The following is a 24026-nucleotide window of genomic DNA, read 5'->3' as shown; positions in this document are numbered from 1 at the left end:
TAGGTGTGTATACAGCTACTAAAAGAAAATAATAGTTTGGGGCAGACCACGTAATCGGTCTCTTTCATAACGTAGCAAAAGATCTGCGTATGAAATGTGTCAAAGTGCGCGTCGCCCAGCCAACAATGTCTCTCTCAGCCTCATCTGAATAGTGTTCATCTCGTACTGGGGTGGCTGTGAACAACCATCTAAAAGCAGCACGCCTCGGCTCCATTATATGCCTCCACGATGCCGAAAATCAGCCACACCGGCTGAGGCCCTGCGTTCGGCGGTCACAGCTTCTGCGAAGGCTGCGCGTCGACGGGGGCGGCTCTGCAGAACCCAGCCGAGAATGCGTTACTCAGACGCGTGCGCGAATAAAGCGCCTCGGCTCGACTGTGTTGCTCAGTACTGCGGCGTCTGTGAACACCCCCCCAAAGCAGCACCGCTTGGCTCTGTCATAAGCCACACCGGCCGGCTGCGATGAGCCGCGATGGCTCATCTCCGCCGCAGAAGTGGATCGGACGGGATGCGGTTTGGCCGTGATCGCATCTCATCTGAATATGGCTCAAAACAATAGTGTAATATTGCCCTGAGGGCTCAAAACAATAGTGTAATATTGCCCAGGTAAATTCAGTCGGTTGTGTGGTGTTGTCCTTTTAGAAAAGAGCTTCGGTGTCAGAAGGGGCGTAAGAAAAATCCGAATATCTCTGTTGTTCGGCTTCCACAGTAGCAGGCACTGCGCGTTTTCAATGCTGTAAGTGACGATGACTCATGGACAGAGGACGCGACTAATATGGCGACCACTTGGATGTCGAGGGACACTCAATTGCGCAACTTTGCGCATGGATGACGCTCACATTTATTTTTTCGTATAGACATTTAAGTGAATACTGTAATATGTATTTTTCATTACAATATCTATTTTAGAATGTTTATAGGGATGACAGTCCCACTTTAAACATTACAACAGACAGAATAATTCCAGCAGTAGCAAACAAGATCACGAGGTCATTGTACTGAAGGAATACAGGGGCCTCTTGCTCCCCTGTCTTTTGTGCGTGTCAGCCTTCTTAAAAGTTTTACGTTATGCGTACCGGTATTTTTATGATGGTATTTTTGGGATTACAAATTTACAGATTACAAGTAATTTGTGCACTTTATATGACGGTTAATTTTTAAAATAAGAGCTGCTCGGAAGTCAATTTTATTTTCCTTCTACTTAGTCTCAGGGGATTGTACTTTGCAACATGACAATAAGCTGACGTACCACTTGCACACACTCCATGAGTGGCAGTCTAACTGCCTGGTTGCCAGACAAGCTGACCACACAGGCTGGAGTGTCTGGTGTGGCCTCCAGTAGAGCCATCACTGCCTCAACGCCCATTCTGCTGCCCTGGAGGAGACAAACATACACATACACACACATACACATACACACACACATACACATACACACACACACACACATATATATATATATGAGAGAGAGAGAGAGAGAGAGAGAGAGAAGAGAGAGAGAGAGAGGAGAGAGAGAGAGAGTCAGGTCATCAGATGTATTTCCAAAGTGCACAATATGTTGTGGCATCCATTTTCATTTGTGGTTTTGTTTGTTCTCAATAATTCATCCATCCATCCATCTTTTGAGCCGCTTATCGTCACAAGGGTTGTGGGAGTGCTGGAGCCTATCCCAGTTGTCATCGGATAGGAAGCGAATTGTTTGCCAGCCAATCACAGGGGACATGGAGACAGACAACAGTTGCACTCACAATCTCACAAAGGGGCAATTTCTGACTTATTTTAACCAAAACTGGAAGTCAACAGATTAGTTTTTGTTCTGGCAAATGATATGTATGATTTGATGATTAAAAATAAATAAATGTGTATATATCTATATATATATAGATATATACACACACACACACACCACACACACACACACCACACACACACACACACACACACACACACACAGAGTGAAGAAAATAAGTATTTGAACACCCTGCTATATTGCAAGTTCTCCCACTTAGAAATCATGGAGGGTGGGAAATTTTCATCGTAGGTTCATGTCCACTGTGAGAGAGATAATCTAAAAAGAAATATCCAGACATCACAATGTATGATTTCTTTTAATGATTTACTTTTTTGATACAACTGCAAATAAGTATTTGAACACCTGAGAAAACCAATGTTAATATTTGGTATAGTAGCCTTTGTTTGCAATTACAGAGGTCAAAGAGTTTCTGTAATTGTTCTCTAGGTTTGCGCTCACATGCAGGAGGGATTTTGGCCCACTCCTCCACACTTATCTTCTCTAGATCAGACGGGTTTCTGGGCTATCACTGAGAAACACGGAGTTTCAGCTCCCTCCAAAAATTTTCAATTGGGTTTAGGTCTGGAGAGTGGCCAGGCCACGCCAGAACCTTGAGATGCTTCTTATGGCATCACTCATTGGTTTTCGTGGCTGTGTGCTTGGGGTCATTGTCATGTTGAAAGACCCAGCCACGACCCATCTTCAATGCTCTGACCGAGGGAAAGAGGTTGTTCCCCAAAATTTCACCATACATGGCTGCGATCATCCTCTCCTTAATACAGTCCAGTTGTCCTCTTCCATGTGCAAAAAAACACCCCCAAAGCAGTATGCTACCACCCCATGCTTCACAGTAGGGATGGTGCTCTTGGGATGGAACTCATCATTCATTTTCCTCCAAACACGGTTAGTGGAACTATGACTAAAAAGTTCCATTTTGGTCTCATCTGACCACAAAACTTTCTCCCATGACTCCTCTGTATCATCCAAATGGCCATTGGCAAACTTAAGACAGGCCTTGATGTGCAGGTTTAAGCAGGGTAACCTTCTGTGCCATGCATGATTTCAAACCATGAATTCTTAGTGTATTACCAACAGTCACCATGGAAACGGTGGTCTCAGCTGTTTTCAGGTCATTGACCAAGTCCTGTCGTGTAGTCCTGGGCTGATTCCTCACCTTTCTAAGGATCTTTGAGACCCCACAAGGTGATATCTTGCATGGGGTTCCATTCAGATTGAGATTGACAGTTTAGCTTCTTCCATTTTCTGATGATTGCCCCAACAGTGGACCTTTTTTTTCCACCAAGCTGCTTGGCAATTTCTCCGGAGCCCTTCCCAGCCATGTGAAGTTGTACAATTTTATCTCTGGTGTCTTTGGACAGCTCTTTGGTGTTGGGCATGTTACAAGTTTGAGTCGTACTGATTGTATGGGGTGGACAGGTGTCTTTATGCAGCTCATGACCTCACACAAATGCATCTGATTAAGGATAATACATGGAGTGGAGGTGGACTTTTAAAGGCGGTCCAACAGGTCTTTGAGCGTCAGAATTCTAGATGATAGATAGGTGTTCAAATACTTATTTGCACTTGTATCACACAAATCGTGCAAAAAAATCATACATTGTGATTTCTGTATTTTTCTTTTTCGATTATCTCTCTCACAGTGGACATGCACCGACGATGAAAATTTCAGACCCCCCGATGATTTCTAAGTGGGAGAACTTGCAATATAGCAGGGTGTTCAAATACTTATTTTCTTCACTGTATATATATACATACAGTGACATTTGTGTTTTTCTATTAAAACAGAATTTCTCCAAGCTTAAGAAAGCCATTTCTCTCATTCACTTAATGTAGCCAGTAAAATTTGGGCTCAACCTTACCATCCACAATATTTTCCATTTTTGTAAATTTTGTGACATATGCATGCATACCACACTGATTGAGTTTTACAATAAAATGTGATTTATGGATTACCTATCAATTTTAAAGTTTGGTATTACTCCATTATGTATGTGCATGGTTTATTGTGGAAAATTAAATGTAAGGAACCTTGGCTCTTGTACTGACCAAAATTCTGTCGAAGGCAGAGGGTGTCCCTCCCCTCTGTACGTGTCCAAGGATGGTGGTGCGTGTATCAAAGCCAAGTCTGTCAGTTACCAGCTGGAGATCAATAAATCATTACATCAGTATTATTACTTCATTCTGCGATACAGTGTTACAAACTATTATGCATTTATTGTATTGCAGATTAAAGTTAAATGAGAGTTTTGTAGAAGGTTTTAATGCATTGTTTCTCCTTTCTATTTTGACCATTGATATCAAGGGTTTGATAATTGGTTGACTGAACATGTTTGATTAAATTTGGAACACCACAAAGAATAGTGTTGTGAGCAACCCTGCCAACTTTGAATGATTAAAAAAAATCTGCAAGCATATAAAACGAGAATTCAAAAGTGAAAAATCAGCCCGTTCTCTCAGCTTTCACTGTGGTCGCGTCTGATGAATGTGCTGCAACCACACCCCGCTCAACTGTTGGTTCTCAATCAAATGCCACTGCTCTGTCCTGAAAAAAAAAAAAGATGATCCTTCATCGAACAACTTTCCTATAATTACCACATGTTTGAGCTGGGAAAATATATCTGCTCAAAGTCTCCAGTAGCTGAAATATTTCTCACTGGGTCATCACATTGCTTTTCCATGTTGTCAAACAACAAGGCACACTTCAGGGACCACGCTGCCCCAAACCCCCAGTCCACATGATAGTTGTCAGGTTGGACTTTTTAAGATTTATTTTTAGATTCTTTAACTGCCTCCCCACTCTGTCATCATTCTCCGCTTGACATGTCCATACTCACAACCAACAAGCACTTAGGCTCCAGCTGCTACACTTCTTTTTTCTTCTTTTCTTTTCGGCTTGTCCCATTAGGGGTCACCACAGTGTGTCATCTTTTCCATCTGAGCCTATCTCTTGCATCTTCCTCTCAAACCCCAACTGCCCTCATGTCTTCCCTCACAACATCCATCAGCTTTTTCTTTGGTCTTCCTCTCGCTCTTTTGCCTGGCAACTCCATCCTCAGAACCCTTCTCCCAATATACTCACACTCTTGCCTCTGGACATGTCCAAACCATAAAAGCCTGCTCCCTCGAACCACCGCCTCATGTTGCTGTCCAGGAGGTGGCGCTGGTTCCCCAGCCGCCTCACGTTGCCGACCAGGAGGAGGTGGTGATGCCGCCGCTGCCTCACGTTGCTGCCAGGAGGAGGTGGTGATGCCGCCTCACGTTGCTGTCCAGGAGGTGGCGACGGTTCCCCAGCCACCTCACGTTGCTGTCCAGGAGGTGGCGACGGTTCCCCAGCCGTCTCACGCCCCTGTCTCGACGGCGACAGGAGCTGGGGAGTTCTGATGGGCCACCCCGGAGCTGGAGGGTCCTCGGGATGGCTGTGATGGTGATTGTGGCGGTCATGGCTTTGGTTCTTCTCTCCGCCATCCTCCTCGCTCCGGATGATTCCCGACCACTTTGTGACCGTACTTCAGTGGCACGTGATCTCTGGCTGCCTCGTGACTGAGCTTAGTGGCGACCAATTCCTGGTCGTCTCGCAACCACGGCGTAGGAGGTCCTTGTCCAGAGCAGTGATATGCCTTGGTCTGGTTCCTGCTTCACCGTTTGGTTCCTCACCGAGGTCTTCCACCCGAATCGCCCCATAAGCATGACTCCTTTGATACCCTTGCCTGCTTCGATCGATCTCCCGTGTACCGACTCCTGCCTGCCCGCTGACCTGGTCTCTACGCCCGATGTCCTGACTACCGCTGCTACACCTGACTGCCTGCCCGATCCCCGACCGTGGAACAATAAATGTTTTTTTCCCAAATCACCTCTGCGTCTCCCGTGTACTCCTACATTTGGGTCCTACCTCCGTCTCGATGGGTCGTGACACAGGTGTTGTTCGCCCATGTCAAAAGCCCTGGCTGTGCGTACTTATTCTGGTGTGTGAACTGTGAACAGCATTCTCTTAGCAGTACAGTTAATAGTACAGTTAACAGTTAATTTTAATTCATTGCGGTCGCTGCTACCAAGGGGTTTCATTTTCCCTCCGCTTTGAGAAATTGTTCATTGCGGCACTGAGCGTGTGTAATCAAGGGCTTTCCCATCTTAAATGCTTGGGGAAGAGTAGCCTTGATCTTGCATGCTGGGTGAACCTCAGTCTCTGTGCACCCTACAGCTGTCAGAATCCCATTTGGTAGAAAATTCAAGCATACTGCATTACCATAATATGTGTTTTAAGTCTTGAGAGTCAGTGTGTCCTGGAATTCAAATTCGTTCTCACATCTACTGGTTATACTTTCTTCATCAATGCACGGGCTACTCAGCAAATCTTAGCTGTGTTAGTTCCAGGTAACGACATCACTGGCCTAGCAGTGGGCCGCAGCAAGTCATTTGGGGACTAGCGGATAACACAGTCCCCCCCTCTTAAATTCCTTTTATCCTATAACATAATATCCTGTAATAACTGTCCCACGGTCATGTTCTTGACATAATTTTTAAAATATGGAAATTCAGACAAATTGTTGTGAAAGTTACTTTCTGCAGGTTTGCGATTGTGCTTAAATGAGGTACAGAAAAAGCTATCCATCAACATCAAATTGATGAGAACATTATTAGGGTAAAAACGAAGAGGACTCCCATGTTACTGTAACTTGATTTTAGTGTCAGAATCCTTGGGTTGGAATAATTTTTTTCTGAATGCCTTTAGTTGTTGTTTTTGGAACACTGTTACAAAAACACTTGCCATCATGGTGATTTTTGTTCAATGAAATCCCCATTACTTCCTACTAGAAGACTGGGGGCCCTTCAAACCAGTGAAAACCTGCTACAAATATTTTGTGAGAATGTTGGCGCAGGTGCCGTCCTGTCATGTTTAAAATTACCATTTCAATGGTTATTACTTGCTATTTCTATTTTTAACTGTTCCCTTGTTTTTCTTTGTTTAGTACAATCATACAGTATACTTATCTTATAACAACTGGCCAAGAATGCACATAATTGAAAATATAAATTTGGAACACTGGGTTGCTAGGTGAGCCTTGCCTTCTTAATGTTGTCTGAAGAAATGGGTTTGCCTTCTCTGGACATTGCACCCTCAGCGACGATTATCACATTTAGACGAGAACCTCTGGCCCGTTGCTGAAAAGACAAGTTATTATCATCATTGTGTCTTGTGAGATGAACCATGAGCAGAGGAATGTGGTGTGGGTGCAGGAACAGTCGTACATCTGCCAGCCTCCTGCACAAGTGTTCCTCCCAGCCATTGTCTGGTGGCATCTCTGGAATGAACACCCAGTCGGCACCACAGGCTAGAGCCGACACCAGCGCCAGGTACCTTTCAGTCGAAGGCAGAAAGACACAATTCTCGTAATATTACCTTTTTTGTTTACTTGCAGACAGAAAACACAAGTATTTTTGTTTTCTCTGAAACACCAACTATCTAGAGAACTATACTCAAATAGTATAAGTTGATAGTCTTCCATCAAGTGACGAACTGCAATGGGAATAATAGGGAAGCATCCTCGGGCCTTTATTTTATGAACAATGCAAGAGTGATTTTAAATCTGCTATCTCTTCTGATCACTTTTTTTTGGACGTAGATGACCCGTAATTGTTGCTCACTCAGACAAATCAGGGGTTGAGGACACACTGAGCTTTGAGTTGCAGAAGGCATGTGATTGGCTAGCTGCAAAAAGGCTTCCCTCCACAATGGGAAAGACAGAACCCATTATTTTCATTCTTAATATTTTTATTTTTGTAAGTCAAGTCACCAGTCACCAAATAGGAGAGTGTGTGATTAAATCCAGAGATGATAATTTCCTTGGATGCATTTCAGATCATCGTTGAACTGGGAAAGAGATGTCTCTGAAAGCATCAACTAAAATAAACCAGAGATTTAAATTGTTTTAAGTTTGTTGTCTGTTTATTTATTTATTTTTAAAATGACCTAACCGATCTGGCATCAGAGCACTTGAAAAAAAATTAACGCGATTAACGGCAGAGAGGCAACACAATGGTGCAGTTGTAAAGCATTGGCCTCACAGTTTTGAGAACTTGGGTTCAATCCTGGCCCTGCCTGTGTGGAGTCTGCATGTTCTCCTCGTTCCTGCAAGGGTTTTCTCTGGGCACTCCAGTTTCCTCCCATATCCCAAAAACATGCAACATTAATTGGACATTCTAAATTGCCCCGAGGTGTGATTGTGAGCGCGACTGTTGTGTGTCTCCATGCGCCCTGTTATTGGCTGGCAACCAGTTCAGGGTGTACCCCGCCACCTGCCCGTTGACAGTTGGCATAGGTTCTAGCAGTCCTGCGACACTTGTGAGGATGACCAGCAAAGAAGATGGATGGAGGGATAACTGAAAAGAAATGCAACGAACAAGATGACACCTACCAGGGTGGCCACCTTTGGTACGTGCTGCCTGGTAGGGTTTATGTTTCTGTGTTTTTTGGTCGTCTCAGGACTCATGTACACAAGAAATGACTTGCTCATCAGAGTCTTCCCCGGAGCAGTTCTACAAATTCAACTGTGAAATTCGGCACACCAATTGGTGCTTCCGTTGATTCATGTCACGTAGCTACACTCCCTAGCTGACAAAATGGCTTAACTCCAGCTTCTGAACAAGAACTGTAAAGATGTTAGACGATCTGCCATCCTGTGCTTCACGGAGACTTGGCTTCGTGGATGCGTTCCCGATGGTGCCGTTACGCTACCTGTTTTTCATTTGTATCGAGTGGACTGCATTACGGTGCTAGGACGTAAATTGAAAGGGGGTGGAATATGGTTTTATATCAATGAGAAATGGTGCACCTACATTACATAGCTCAGCACACACTGCAGTCCGCTTTTAGAAACGTCATTCTTGAACTGTAAGCTGTTTTACTTGCTGCCTGAATTTGCCTCTTTCATTTTTGTCAGTGTTTACATTCCACCCCAAACTAGCATGAACACAGCACTGCTAACGCTCACCGAACAGGTAAACAAGATTGGGAAAAAACACTCAAATTCACCGCTCCTTTTCCTAGGAGTTTTTAACACAGCTGAACTTAACCACGAACTCCCTAAATATAAGCAGTACGTAAAGGTCTGACAAAGGAAAATAACACTCTAGACCCCTGTCATACTGCCATGAACACGCATATCGCGCAATTCCCCGCGCTCCCCTAGGCTCCTCTGATCACTGCTTACTCTACTTAATACCTACATACAGGCAAGCACTTATGTGCGTGAAGCCTTTGGCAAAATCAGTTAAAATGTGGGCCAATGAGGCAAAATAAGAACTTCAAAGCTGCATTGATGCAGAAAAAAGTGTCTCTTTGAAAATTCAGCGAGCAGCCTTGACGAATTCACAGATATTGTTACTGCGTATGTCAGTTTCTGTGAGGATGTGTGTGTCCCAACCAAAATGTTTTAGCACATTCAATAACAAGCTGTGGTTTGCAGCCAGACTTATGCAACTCTGCCAGGCTAAAAGGTTGCATATCATAGTGGGGAAGGCCCTCTACAATTGCACTAGATACCAGCTGACTAAAAAAATTAACATCCAAAGAGGGACTGTGCAGCTAAACTGGAGAAATACCTTGGTGCCAATGACTCCAAACCTCAACAGCTTTTACTGCTGAGTTGAAAAGGACACTTTTACTCTACAGACCCATTAAGTTGCATAACCCTCCACTCCACCGTTTAACATCCATGAAAGGGACGTGAGGCAGATCATCAAACAACAAAATATCAACAAAGCGCCGGGCCCAGAGCTTGTGTCCCCATCCTGCCTCAAAGTCTGTGCAGACCAACTTGGTACTGTTTTCACAAAGACCTTCACCAGGTCTCTAGAACTGTGTGAAGAACCAACCTGCTTCAAATGCTCCACCATTATACCAGTCTCCAAAAAGGCAATAGTTTCAGGTCTTAATGACCACAGGCCTGTTGCCTTGACATCTGTGGTCATGAAGTCCTTTGAACACTTTGTGCAGGACCACCTCGAGAGTGTCACGGGTACACAGCTAGACCCACTGCAGTTTACGTCTCGAGCTAACAGGTCTGCAGATGATGCCGCCTACATGGGTCTGTACTTCATCCTTGAATATCTCAACAGTGACGGAACCTATGGGAGGATCCTGTTCGTGGACTTCAGCTCAGCGTTTCACGCCATTATATCCGGAACTCCTCTCCTCCAAACTTCTACAGCTCAGCGTCTCGCCTGCCATCTCCCAGTGGATCTACAACTTCCTGATGAGTAGAACACAGCACATGAGGCTGGCGGAGACCACCTCGAGCAAGCGCACTATCAGCACTGGGGCACCCTAAGTTTGCGTCCTCTCCCCACTGCTCTTCTCCCTCTACATAAACGACTGCACCTTAAGGCACCTGGTTGTCAAACTCCTGAAGTTCACAGATGACACCACAGTCATCGGCCTCATCAAAGATGCCAATGAGTCTGCATACCGACAGGAAGTGGCATGACTGGAGCTGTCATAATAGCTGCTGAAACAGTTCTACATAGTGGTCATCCAATCAGTACTGTGCACCTCCAGCCCACTTAATTGGGGTTGCCACAAAAAAGGTCAAACTCCGACTGCAGCGGTCAATCAAAACGGCTCAACGGATTGTCAGCACTACCCTACCTACCCCTTGAAGACCTGCACGCCACTCGAACTAGGGGGCAGGATCCTTTTGGACCCTCGACATCCTGGCCAACAGCTCTTCTAGCTCCTTCCATCGGGTACGCACTTCTGATCAACGCAATTCAAAACTAGCAGGCATTCAAACTGTTTTTTCCCTCTGGCATTTAAGTCATTAAATTCTTGATCAGCGAACCTACTATTTTCTGCCTTGTGCTGCTGTTGGGACACACCCTCACTTCCTGCCGGTCCTATCAGTATTAGTGAAGTGAATAAAATAAAGTGAAGAAAATAAGTATTTGAACACCCTGCTATATTGCAAGTTCTCCCACGTAGAAATCATGGAGAGGTCTGACATTTTCATCATAAGTGCATGTCCAAAAATCCAGAAATCTCAATGTATGATTTTTTTTAACAATTTATTTGTGTGATACAGCTGCAAATAAGTATTTCAGCACCTGAGAAAACCAATGTTAATATTTGGTACAGTCGCCTTTGTTAGCAATTACAGAGTTCAAACATTTCCTGTAGTTGCAGGAGGGATTTTGACCCACTCCTCTACAGAAATTTTCTCTAGATCAGACAGATTTCTGGGCTGTCGCTAGGAAACATGGAGTTTCACCTCCCTCCAAAGATTTTTCTATTGGGTTTAGGTCTGGAGACTGGCTAGGCTAGGTGCATGTCCACTGTGGGAGAGGTAATCTAAAAAGAAAAATCTAGAAATCACAATGTAGGAATTTTTAACGATTTGTGTGATACAGCTGCAAATATGTATTCAAACATCTGTCTATCAGCTAGAATTCTGACCCTCAAAGACCATTTAGTCCGCTTTTTAAGGTCCATCACCACTCCATGTATTATCCTGAATCAGACGGACCTGTGTGAGGTTGTTAATTGCACAAAGACACCTGTCCACCCCATACAATCAGTAAGACTCAAAGTTGTAACATGTCCAAGACCAAAGAGCTGTCCAAAGACACCAGAGACAAAATTATACAACTCCACATGGCTGGAAAGGGCTTCTGAGAAATTGCCAAGCAGCTTTGTGAAAAAAGGTCCACGGTTGGAGCAATCATGAGAAAATGGAAGAAGCTCAACATGACTGTCATTCTCAATGGGAGTCGACTCGTGGGGTCTCAATGACCCTTAGAAAGGTGAGGAATCAGCCCAGGACTAAACGACAGGACTTGGTCAATGAGCTGAAAAACGCTGGGACCACCGTTTCTAAGGTGACTGTTGGTTAATACACTAAGACGTCATGGTTTAAAATCATGCATGGCACGGAAGGTTACCCTTCTTAAACCAGCACATGTCAAGGCCAACCTTAAATTTACCAATGACCATTTAGATGATACAGAGGAGTCATGGGAGAAGATTTGTTGTCAGATGGAAGTTTTTAGGTCATAATTCCACTTAATGTGTTTAGATGAAGATGAATGATGAGTTCCATCCCAAGAACACTATCCCTACTGTGAAGCATGGGGGTGGTAGCATCGTGCTTTGGGGGTGTTTTTCTGCACATGGGACAGGACGACTGCACTGTATTAAGGAGAGGATGACCGCGGCCATGTATTGTGAGATTTTGGGGAACAACCTCTTTCCCTCAGTCAGAGCATTGAAGATGAGTCGTGGCTGGGACTTTCAACATGACAATGACCTGAAGCACACAGCCTTTAAAACCAAGGAGTGGGTCTGTAAGAAGCATCTCAAGGTTCTGGCATGACCCAGCCATTCTCCAGACCTAAATCCAAGACAAAATCTTTGAAGGGAGCTGAATCACTCGGTTTTTCAGTGACAGCCCAGAAACCTGTCTGATCTGTGTGAAGGATTGGGCCAAAATCCCTCCTGCAGTGTGTGCAAACCTGATGAACAACTACAGGAAACATTTGACCGCTGTAATTGCAAACAAAGGCTACTATACCAAACATTAACATTGTTTTTCTCAGGTGTTCAAATACTTACAGCTGTATCACACAAATAAATCATTAAAAAAAAAATCAAACATTGTGATTTCTGGATTTTTCTTTTTAGATTCACTCTCTCACAGTGAACATGCACCTACGATGAAAATTTCAGACCCCACCATGATTTCTAAGTGGGAGAAGGGGGTTCAAATACTCATTTTTTCTTCACCGTATATACTGTAGACTATCGCACGATTCCTCATTTTAAACTGCTCCCTTTGCACTGGTCTATAATAGGAACCGTGAACGGGTAAGGCCACTCTGTACAAGCTTAACATAATGTGGGGTATTGACACACTCTTAACTGCTCAAAATGAAGAAGACTGCATCATGCATATCTGTGGCTCTTTCGTTCCTATTAACTGAATGTCTCTTGTTCTTTGTTCTTGTTTGTTTGTTCTGAATGTCGTATCAGGGCGGCACCGACTGCCGGAGGCAAATTCCTTGTGTTGTTACATACTTGGCCATTAAAGTCAGAAGGAGCTACATTGTGTCTTTGTGGATCTAGAGAAACCCCATGACAGAGTACCAAGAGAGGAACTGTGGTACTGCATGCGTAAGTCTGGTGTGGCAGAGAAGTATGTTAAAATAGTACAGGACATGTATGATGACAGCAGAACAATGGTGAGGTGTGCCTTAGGTGTGACAGAGGAATTTAAGGTGGAGGTGGGACTGCATCAGGGATCAGCTCTGAGTCCCTTCCTGTTTGCAGTGGTAATGGATAGGCTGACAGATGAGGTTAGACTGGAATCCCCTTGAACCATGATGTTCGCAGATGATATTGTGATATGCAGTGAAAGCAGGGAGCATGGAGAGGAACAATTAGAAAGATGGAGACATGCACTGGAAAGGAGAGGAATGAAGATTAGCCGAAGTAAGACAGAATATATGTATGTGAATGAGAAAAGTGGAGGGGGAAGAGTGAGGCTACGGGGAGAAGAGATAGCGAGGGTGGACGAATTCAAATATTTAGGGTCAACAATCCAGAGCAATGGTGAGTGTGGTAAGGAAGTTAAGAAACGGATCCAAGCAGGTTGGAACAGCTGGCGAAAGGTGTCTGGTGTGTTATGTGACAGAAGAGTCTCTGCTAGGATGAAGGGCAAAGTTTACAAAACAGTGGTGAGGCCGGCCATGATGTACGGATTAGATATGGTGGCACTGAAGAAACAACAGGAAGCAGAACTGGAGGTGGCAGAAATGAAGATGTTGAGGTTCTCGCTCGGAGTGAGCAGGTTGGATAGGATTAGAAATGAGCTCATTAGAGGGACAGCCAAAGTTGGATGTTTTGCTGACAAGGTTCGAGAGAGCAGACTTCAATTGTTTGGAGATGTTTAGAGGCGAGAGAGTGAGTATATTGGTGGTAGGGTGCTGAGGATGGAGCTGCCAGGCAAAAGGGCGAGAGGAAGACCAAAGAGAAGGTTGATGGATGTGGTGAGGGAAGACATGAGGGCAGTTGGGGTTAGAGAGGAAGATGCAGAAGATAGGCTAAGATGGCAAAAGATGACACGCTGTGGCGACCCCTAACGGGACAAGCCGAAAGGAAAAGAAGAAGAAGAAGAAAGTTGATTCTGATTCAAATCTTTCTCACTTTGAAAATAATTTCAGACATGGTCCCAAACTGTTCACTAAGGTACTTTCAGTTGTCAGTCAGGGTCAAACCAGTATTTTACCCGAGGCAGTTGAAGCAACATTGTCCTTTACAAGTTCAAAAGCTTTATGTTTTAAAAACAGCTTTTCACACAGCATAGCAATGGAATGGAGCACGCACACACACGCACTGGCCAAAAATGGGATCCATGAGAGGATTCCCTGGCGGAAACCTCTGATGTCAGCAAACAATACAAAGGCTCATCTCACATGTCCCCAAAAACATCTTGATGATCCTCAAGACTCTCGGAGTAACATTCTGTGGACTGATGAGACAAAAACTGAACTTTTTGGAAGGTGTTCAGCCCTGGCGTAAAAATGCCACAGCATTTGATAAAAAGAAGTTTATGCCAACACTCTGGGGGTGCTTTGCTTCCTCGGGACCAGGAGAACCTGCTGTGATTGATGGAACAATGAATTCTGCTGTGTACCAGAAAATCCTGAAGGAGAATGTCCGACCATCAGTTTGTGGCCTCAAACTCGAGCGTTCTTGGATCATGCAGTAAAATAACAATCTGAAACGCAGCAGCAAGTCCACCTCAAAATTGGACGGACGGACGGAAGGAAGGAAGGAAGGAAGAAAAAAGAAAGAAAGAAAAAAATAAATTAATTAATTAAGTTTTGGAGTGCCCAGGTCAATGTCCAGATTTAAATTCAATTGAGAGGCAGTTGTGTGACTTTAAATGGGCAGTTCATGCTCGAAAACCCTTTCTCATGGCAATGTACATCACTAGGAAGCTCTCTGCCTTCCCGATCCAATCCTGAGCCAGTAGTGTCGACATAACAAATGTGGTCTCATCAGGTCTTTTTCACAGAGGTAACCAATCAGAGAAAAGGGGGTTGTTTTAGCCAAATATGGACAAAGTGGATACAAAACTGGGTCAAACTGAAGTCAGATGGGCCTTTTCTGGACACAAGTATGGCAAATCCAAGGTGTTTTTTCAAATGAAATTGAAACATACAAAGTCCATGTTAGAGAGTCACTCCATGGAAGTCTAAATAGCCAAAATATGGGATCTTTAAAAGTGCAAAATCAAATCATCAATGTAACAACCCTAACTCTATAAGAAAAAAATACAATCGAGATTAAAACTGCATGTACAGTATTGCATATCAGTAATCACACATTAAATTTTCAACTGTAAAATGCATCAACTAGAAAAACTGAAGCAGGCAGTTAGAGCTATATCTGTTATCATAAAATGGACCAAATTCATATTGGAATTTTTAAAATATATAAATTATGCCTGCGATCGTACTGAAGATAAGCGGGACAGAAACTGGATCGATAGATGAAATTTTGTCAAATAAGTGATCAGTTGTCACTATACTTATACTCAAGGAATTGCTTTGTGTGTGGGGTGTGCTGTGTGCGTTTGTGTGTGTGCGCGTGTGTGTACGTGTATGCATGCGTGTGTGTGTCTGTCTTTGTTTGTTTCTTTCTTTCTTAGTGCCAGAGCAGAAAAGTCACTTTTTTTCTCATTTCTTCTTGAATTTTGTTGGATCATGGCATGATGCATTGGTTCTTGAAATCTTGCTTCACATTGACTGACGGATTCTATTTGTGATATTTTGATTCAACAGCTATGTTTTTTTTATAATGAAAAACACAAATCAAATCCAATGTAAAAGATTAGCCCAAAGTGAAATTATAAAATTTAAAATTATAAAATTTCACTTTGTAAAAGCATCCTTTTACCAACATGAAAGGAAGATTATCTAAAATTTTAATTCTAAATTAATTCAGCTTTGAGTCCCATAAAGGTTGGGCCCCTTTTGTCAGAAACTCATCACTCTCCATCAACTCGTGCTTTTTCCAGGTGTGCCTTGGTGTCATGTCAATGTTCTTTGTTCACTATTGCACTTTTAATTTATGATTATTTTTATGCTGCACTCATTACCACTTTTTGCCTTCTCATAATCATTTTGGAGACTCTTCTGCACTCCTGCCTGTCCGACTGTCCTTGCTTCAAGCTACAAACCACAACATGTGACAACTCTTTTGTGTCATCTTGTAATGATGCTGTCTACTTGAAAATATATAATTGTACTTACATGATTCAGATTGTTTTCAGGAAAACCTGAATTCTCACCAGATTTTGACTCATTCTCCTCTTATTAAATTTTATAAAAAAATATTTCATGTACCTACCCACAGTGTCTGCCCATCACTTCGAGGATGAAGGTCCTCTGGTGGCTGTGAATACACACATGGAACAATGGTAACCATCATAAGCGCAGGACTGTACCTCCACCCATATCCATATATGCATTTAGTATCTTCCATACATCTGTGGAATACTGGATATTTATCCCCAGAATAGGAATTGTAGTAATTATAGAACTGTCTGACCTCTGTGCAGTTGTGGTGATGGCATCCACCACCTCGATAATGCGGTGCAGGGCAGAGTCTGTACCAATGGTCATGTCGGTACCGCAGAAGTCATTATCGATGGACCCCACCATGCCCACGATGTTTAGGTGGCAGGACTTTTTGGCCTCTTGATCCGTAACCTTACCTGCATGTTTAATAATGATGCAGTAACAAGAAATGCACATTACCTGTACATCTAAAATGTTTGCCTTTGATATATTGTTTCATCAAAAAGTTTTTGATCACTTCCTGATGTTCTCCCTACATTCATCACATGTAAATGCCAATTTCAATGAAGCGCAAAGACAACCCAAGAAAAGACAAAAAGCTTTTTTTCAAAACAATTTTGTTTAGGTTGAGGAAAGGCCCTCGGTGAAAAAGTAACTGGACAGCGCGAAAGCAATGGTGAAACAGTAACTAAAGAGCTCAGCGTACCTAATACATATTATCTCTGAGGTAGATGCAAAACAATGCCTCCTCACCAGCTCGAAGCAGGTCAGCCAGCAGTTCGCTCCACTCAGTCTTGAACTCATTGGCTCCGGTTAGGCTGCCATCCCCTCCGATGACACACAGGTTGGTAATTCCGAGCTTCACCAGGTTACAAGCTGCTTTCATGCGGCCCTCCCTGGATCTAAAGTCTTTGCAGCGTGCACTACCGATGACTGTTCCCCCCTGATGCACACCAAAAGACCAAAAGCTGATGAGCATGCTTGTGTCTTGTGACAACAAGTACCTTATCACAGTTCATGGGATGCAAATGGCATATCTTTTCTACCCTTAGGGCCACTGTGTCATGGGTGTGTCTTTCCTCGACCCAGTGGGCACCTGCTGCAATGAGCAGATGCACCCACCTGCTTCTTGTCTCCTTAATTACGATCTGGATATATTGCCACGCATGAGATCTGGTCCTTGCCAGTTCGTTGTATTTCCATGTCACGTTCCCGCAACTATGTCTTTGTCTTTGATGCTCTCTGTATCAAACCCTGCCTTGTTGATGACCCAGTTTCTCCGCCTATCGATTCTGACACTGCTGCCTGTGTACCGACCTTCTTCTTCTTTGTCTTTCAGCTTGTCCCGTTAGGGGTCGGCACAGTGTGTCATCTTTTTCCCATTTAAGCCTATCTTGTGCATCTTCCTTTCTAACACCTACTGTCCTCATGTCCTCCTTCACAACATCCAACAACCTTTTCTTTGGTCTTCCTCTCACTCCTTTGCCTAGCAGCTCCAATCTCAGCACCCTTCTACCAATATACTCTCTCGCCTCCGAACATCTCCAAACCATCAAAGTCTGCTCTCTCTAACCTTGTCTCCAAAACATCCAACTTTGGCTGTCCCTCTAATGAGCTCATTTCTAACCCTATTCAACCTGTTCACATCAAGCGAGAACCTCAACATCTTCATTTCTGCTACCTCCAGTTCTGCTTCCTGTTGTTTCTTCAGTGCCACTGTCTCTAATGCGTACCTGATGGCTGGCCTCACCACTGTTTTATAAACTTTGCCCTACATCCAAGCGGAGACTCTTCTGTCACATAGAACACCAGACACCTTCTGCCAATTGTTCCATCACGCTTGGACCCGTTTCTTCACTTACTTACCACACTCACCATTGCTCTGTATTGTTGAACCCAAGTATTTGAAGTCGTCCACTCTCGCTATCTCTTCTCCCTGGAGCTTCACTCTTACTCCTCCTCCCCTCTCATTCATGCACAGATATTCTGTTTTACTTCAGCCAATCTTCAATCCTCTCCTTTCCAGTGCGTACCTCCATCTTTGTAATTGTTCCTCAGCCTACTCCCTGCTTTCACTGCAGATCATAATCTAATCTGCGAACATCATGGTCAAAGTGGATTCCATTCTAACCTCATCTGTCAGCCTATCCATTACCACAGCAAACAGGAAGGGGCTCAGAGCTGATTCCTGATGGAGTCCCACCTCCACCTTAAACTCTTCTGAAACACCTACGACACATCTCACCGCTGTAAATGCTCCCCTCATACATATACATGTCCTGTGCTATTCTAACATATTTCTCTGCCACACCAGACTTCTGCATGGAGTACCACGGTTCCTCTCTTGGTGCTCTGTCTGCCTGCATACCGACCTTGGACCGAATAAATATGCTTCCTAAACTGTACCTGGTCTCGTGCATTTTGGGTTCAGCCTCATGTTCTGGCCATGACATGGACCCAGCCGACTCAGGTCCGGTGCGCCACGCTCTCCAGGTTCAAGTACGTCACCTCGCCGAACATGAAGAACATTTCCAGACATTTGCTCACCATTTGGGGCTCGGCTTAGTTCCCTGTCCGAATCCTTCCCCAGCAGGGACAATGCCAGCCCGGCACCGGAAGCTGCTGCAGAATCCTCCCGCCTCCACGAGTCAGTCCCCTTGCCGGTTTCCGGCGCACATACATCCAGAGAGTTTCTCAGGAGACTCTGGTAATATCAAGCCATTCATTACGCAGTGCAAGCTCCACTTCGAGCTACAGGCAGCCACCTTTCCATCTGACAGAGCCACGATCGTTTTTGTCATTTCCCACCTGACGGGACACACAGAAGCATGGGCGACCGCGGAGTACAGCCGCAATGCGGACAAATGTCGGATGTGGGTGTCATTCATGAAGTCCATGGCGCAAATGTTCCAGTATCCATTCACTGAACGCGAAGCAGCGAAGTCTTTGATCACGCTGCAGCAAGGCAAGCGCAGGGCTTCCGACTACGCCATTGACTTCCACATTTTTGCACCCGAAAGTCAGTGGAACAACAGAGTGCTCTAGATGCATTCTTTCAAGGGCTGTCCCCCGCAGTAAAGGACGAGTTGATCCCGCTGGACTTGCTGACAGACCTGGACTCACTCATCGCTATCACTTTAAAAATTGACAAGAGACTCTGTGTGTCTTTCCTCGACCTGCTCCGATGAGCAGATGCGCCCACCTGCTTCTCATCTCGTGAATTACAGTCCGGATATCTTGTCACGTGTGCGGTCTGGTCCTTGCCAGATCACTGTACTTCCATGTCACGCTCCTGCAAATCCATGTCCTTGTCTTTGATGCTCTGTGTACTGAACCCTGCCTTGTTGATGACCCAATCTCTCCGCCGATTGATTCTGACACTGCTGCTTGTTTGGACTGCCTACCTGTGGATCGACCTCAGACCGAATAAATACATTTTCCAAACTGTAGGTAGTCTCGTGAGTCGTGCATTTTGGGTTCAGCCTCGTGTTCTGGTCATGACACATTCTAGTTTCCCTACTGATGACTGGTGCAATATGAAATATTTACTCACAGACACACTGCTAGTTTTACTTTTTTTTTTTTTGAGGGGCACACATGCATGTCATCAACTCACCAGCTGAAGCATCATAGAAACACTCTCCCACGTGGCAGGCCGAATGTTTTCTCCTCCATCCACCAGGCCCTGGTACCCCTGAACCACACATTTATATAACCAGTATCTTTTTCATCACACTTCATATAATTGGCATATATTATAAAATGCTGAATATACAGTATAGTACCGTCATATTTGAATACAACAGTGCTTGAGTGTTTCCTACCTCATGCACAAAGTACACTCTGGCTCCAGTGTAGATACCTACTCTTACTGTTGCTCTTACAGCAGCATTCATACCTGAAATACACAAGTGGAGATTTTAAAAATTGGTTTAATTTATGATCAGAGCATGGTCAGTTATAGCAGTTGCAGTGCTTGTAATGGGTCTGCTCGTATGACTTTTGTGGTAGTAGTAGTAGTTATAAGGGAAGTAGTTTTATACTGTAAATGCCTTAATCGGAGTACTCCTAATAGTCTTCTGGAGTAATGTAATAATGTAGTGTAGTATGTAATGTCGTGTAATGTAATGTAATGTTGTAAGCCATAGTGGCACGAACAGTATTCCATACATGTCCTAGTAGCAGTTGTACTACTCTTATTTCATACAACAGTGTTCAGAAAGGGCCATATTCTCCTGCTTGCACTTGACCTTCTTTTACGCGCCGTGCTCATTTCTCATCTATGTGTATTCTCCAGTTCAGACTTCTGATACACCAACTGTGAATAAACTGGGAAAGAATACAGAAACACCAAAGAGACGAGAGATATTGAATTCTGAGGCTGGGGGTAAATTATACAGGCTGTAGCGCATGGAGTTTTCCTGAGACTTGTAAATGTCACATAAAATCTGTACACCAGAAAGTACACCAGACATGCACCAAAAAGCAATAGGGGCATCTGTAGCACCAGAGGTTTAGGGGTAACCAAGGTCCCGGCCAGGAACGAGGAATTTCCCTGTTTTGTATAGTGTAATGTTATTTCTTAGAAAACACTTAACACTTTTGGGAAGGTCTGACTAATTAAATTCATTAATGTTGAGCTGCATCAAAAGAGGAATATATTTGATTTATAAAACAAACAAACCGTACCCCTAATAGTGCCTGGGGCAAGACAACTCATTTTAAAGCAACGGCACCTCTGCATGAACAATATCATTAACAATATACAGGATACTGTAACAATATAGTGGATGAGAAATATCTGTGTAGCACACTTTAAATTTGAAAATGCCTTATGTAATAGATACAGAATATACAGTCTACTGCGGCACTGACTACCGGAGACAAACTCCTTGTGTGTTGTTACATACTTGGCCATTAAATCTGATTCTGATACAATAGTGTTCAAAATAATAGCAGTCCAATGCGACTTAGTAGATTAATCCACATCCATCCATTTTCTTGGCCGCTTATCCTCACAGGGGCTGCGGGAGTGCTGGCGCCTATCGAACCTGTCAATGGGTAGGAGGCAGGGTACACCCTGAACTGATTGCCAGCCAATCGCAGGCCACATGAAGACAGACAACAGTACCACTCACAATCACACCAAGTGGCAATTTAGAGTGTCCAATTAATGTTGCATGTTTTTGGGATGTGGGAGGAAACCGAAGTGCACAGAAAAAAACCCACGCAGGCATGGGGAGAACATGCAAGCTCTACACAGGTGGGGCCGTGAGACCAACACTTTACAGCTGCTTCACCGTGCCACAATTAATCCTCATTTTCAGTATCTTTTTTTTTTTTTTTTTAAATTCCTACATGTCAAACAAGTTAACAGTAGGTGCAGTAGATTCTCAGAAAACAAACAAGAGCTGGCATTCAGGATATACACGATTGTTGAAAGGGGTGTGTTAAAAAATAGCAGTATGGCATTCAATCAGTGAGGTCATCAATTTTATGAAATACATGTGTGAATCAGGAGGTCCCTATTTCAGGATGAAGCTAGCATCTGTTGAACATTCATTTCTCGTTGAAAGCCTGAGGAAAATGGATTGTTTAACACATCGTTGAGAAGAACAGTGTACTAGGTACTGGGAATTTGTTTGACGTGTATCATTAAAAAAATCCATCTATCCTTCCAGCCACCCATTTTCTTAGCCGGTTATCCTCACAAGGGTTGTGCTCGCATTCATTCAAACTCGCATTCATTAACTATAAAAAAAGAGGACAAACGAGTCGGCTCCTTCGTAGCGTTTCCCAAGAAGTATTTATAACGCCAAGTTAGCTCATTTGAGAAAAATGCGTTAAAAAAAATAAAAGAGTCGTCGTCTCCAAAGTACACGGAAGCGTCTTGCGGCCACACATTAAACTTCGGTAAACCTCCTTGTGACAGGCAAATCTGGTCCACCGTCCGGCGTCTCAGGAGGGGGAAGCAGTGCACCATCAACACTGTGTATAGTGGGGAGGGGGCACTGCTGACCTCAGCTCGGGATGTTGTGAGTCGGTGGGGAGAATACTTCGAAGACCTCCTCAATTCCACCAACATGCCTTCCCACGAAGTTGAGTCTGGTTGCTCTGAAGTGGGCTCTTCTATCTCTGGGGTTGAGGTCACCAAGGTGGTTAAAAAGCTCCTTGATACAAGGCCCCGGGGGTGGATGAGATTTGCCTGGAGTTCCTAAAGGCTCTGGATGTTGTGGGGCTGTCCTGGTTGACACGCCTCTGCAAAATCGCGTGGACATTGAGGACAGTGCCTCTGGATTGGCAGAAGAAGGGTGACCAAAGGGTGTGTTCTAACTATAGAGGATCACACTCCTCAGCCTCCCTGGTAAGGTCTACTCAGGGGTACTGGAGAGGAGGGTCCGTCGGGAAGTTGAGTCTCAGATTCAGGGGGAGCAATGTGATTTTTGTCCTGGCTGTGGAACAGTGGAGCAGCTCTACACCCTCGGCAGGATCCTCGAGGGTACATGGGAGTTCACCCAACCAGACTACATGTATTTTGTGGACTTGGAGAAGGTATTCGACCGTGTCTTGGGGAGTTCTTCGGGGGTATGCTATAATGAATCCCCTGATACGAGCTGTTCGGTCTCTGTACGACCACTGTCAGAGTTTGGTCTGCATTGCCGCAATAAGTCGGATTCATTTCCAGTGAGAGTTGGACTCCACCAAGGCTGCCCATTGTCACCGATTTTGTTCATAACTTTTATGGACAGAATTTCTAGGTGCAGCCGAGGCATAGAGGGTGTCCAATTTGGTGGCCTCAGCATCGCATCTCTGCTCTATGCGGATGATGTGGTTCTGTTGGCTTCATCAAGCCGTGATCTCCAGCTCTCACTGGAGCGATTCGCAGCCGAGTGTGAAGCGGCTGGGATGAGAATCAGCACCTCAAAATCCGAGACTATGGTCCTCAGTCGGAAAAGGGTTGCATGCCCTCCCCAGGTCGGGGATGAGATCCTTCCCCAACTGGTGGAGTTCAAGTATCTTAGGGTCTTGTTCATGAGTGAGGGAAGAATGGTGCGGGAGATCGACAGGTGGATCGGTGCAGCGTCTGCAGTGATGTGGACTTTGTATCAGTCCGTTGTGATAAAGAGGGAGCTAAGTCAAAAGGCAAAGCTCTCAATTTACCAGTCGATCTACGTTCCTACCCTCACCTATGGGCATGAGCTATGGGTCGTGACCAAAAGAACAAGATCCCGGATACAAATGGCCGAAATGAATTTCCTCCGCAGGGTATCCGGGGTCTCCCTGAGAGATAGGGTGAGAAGCTTGGTCATCCGGGAGGGGCTCAGTGTCGAGCCGCTACTCCTCTGCATTTAGAGGAGCCAGATGAGGTGGCTGGGGCATCTGATTCAGATGTCTCCTGGACGCCTCCCTGGTGAGGTGTTCCGGGCATGTCCCACCGGAAAAAGACCCCGAGGACGACCCTGGACATGCTGGAGAGACTATGTCTCCCTGCTGGCTTGGGAACGCCTCGGGATCCCTCAGGAAGAGCTGGAAGAAGTGGCGGAGGAAAGGGAAGTCTGGGTATCCCTGCTGAAGCTTCTTCCCCTGCGACCCAACCCGGAAAAGCCGTAGATAATGGATGGATGGATGCATGCATTGTTCTCAAATGAGTCCAATGCATATTTAAAAAAAGAAAATAAACCGCTGGGATAGGCTTCAGCCCCCGTACACGGAACCGTGCTGTGGTCGTATGTTAACCGACATAAACCTCTCTGCGACATACGGTTTATTTTCTTTTTTTTTTTTTTAATACACATTGGACTCATTTGAGAACAATGCATATATAAAAAAAAGTCTATCGGGGAGAGGTTTACCGAAG

At 44.5% G+C, this 24026-nt stretch overlaps 1 protein-coding gene across 1 annotated transcript in view; it reads right to left on the bottom strand.

Annotated features, from left to right (window-relative positions):
* The window catches only part of pfkma (phosphofructokinase, muscle a), a 59279-nt gene extending 42046 nt beyond the window's left edge, over window positions 1-17233 (bottom strand). Inside the window, exons 1-7 of the mRNA XM_061810969.1 lie at window positions 16922-17233; window positions 16419-16584; window positions 16218-16262; window positions 7061-7169; window positions 6878-6973; window positions 3860-3952; window positions 1250-1375 (exon numbers count right to left, since the gene is read on the bottom strand). Of these exons, the coding sequence (XP_061666953.1) occupies window positions 1250-1375; window positions 3860-3952; window positions 6878-6973; window positions 7061-7169; window positions 16218-16262; window positions 16419-16584; window positions 16922-17147 (861 nt within the window). The 5' untranslated portion in view covers window positions 17148-17233. The remainder of the gene's footprint in view (window positions 1-1249; window positions 1376-3859; window positions 3953-6877; window positions 6974-7060; window positions 7170-16217; window positions 16263-16418; window positions 16585-16921) is intronic.
* Between the last annotated feature and the right edge of the window lie 6793 nt (window positions 17234-24026).

This window comes from Syngnathoides biaculeatus, chromosome 2 (genome assembly GCF_019802595.1).
Source record: "Syngnathoides biaculeatus isolate LvHL_M chromosome 2, ASM1980259v1, whole genome shotgun sequence".
In the NCBI taxonomy this organism is placed as follows: domain Eukaryota; kingdom Metazoa; phylum Chordata; class Actinopteri; order Syngnathiformes; family Syngnathidae; genus Syngnathoides; species Syngnathoides biaculeatus.
The sequence above is the reverse complement of the archived record's forward strand: the minus strand, read 5'-3'. Positions and strand labels throughout refer to the sequence as shown.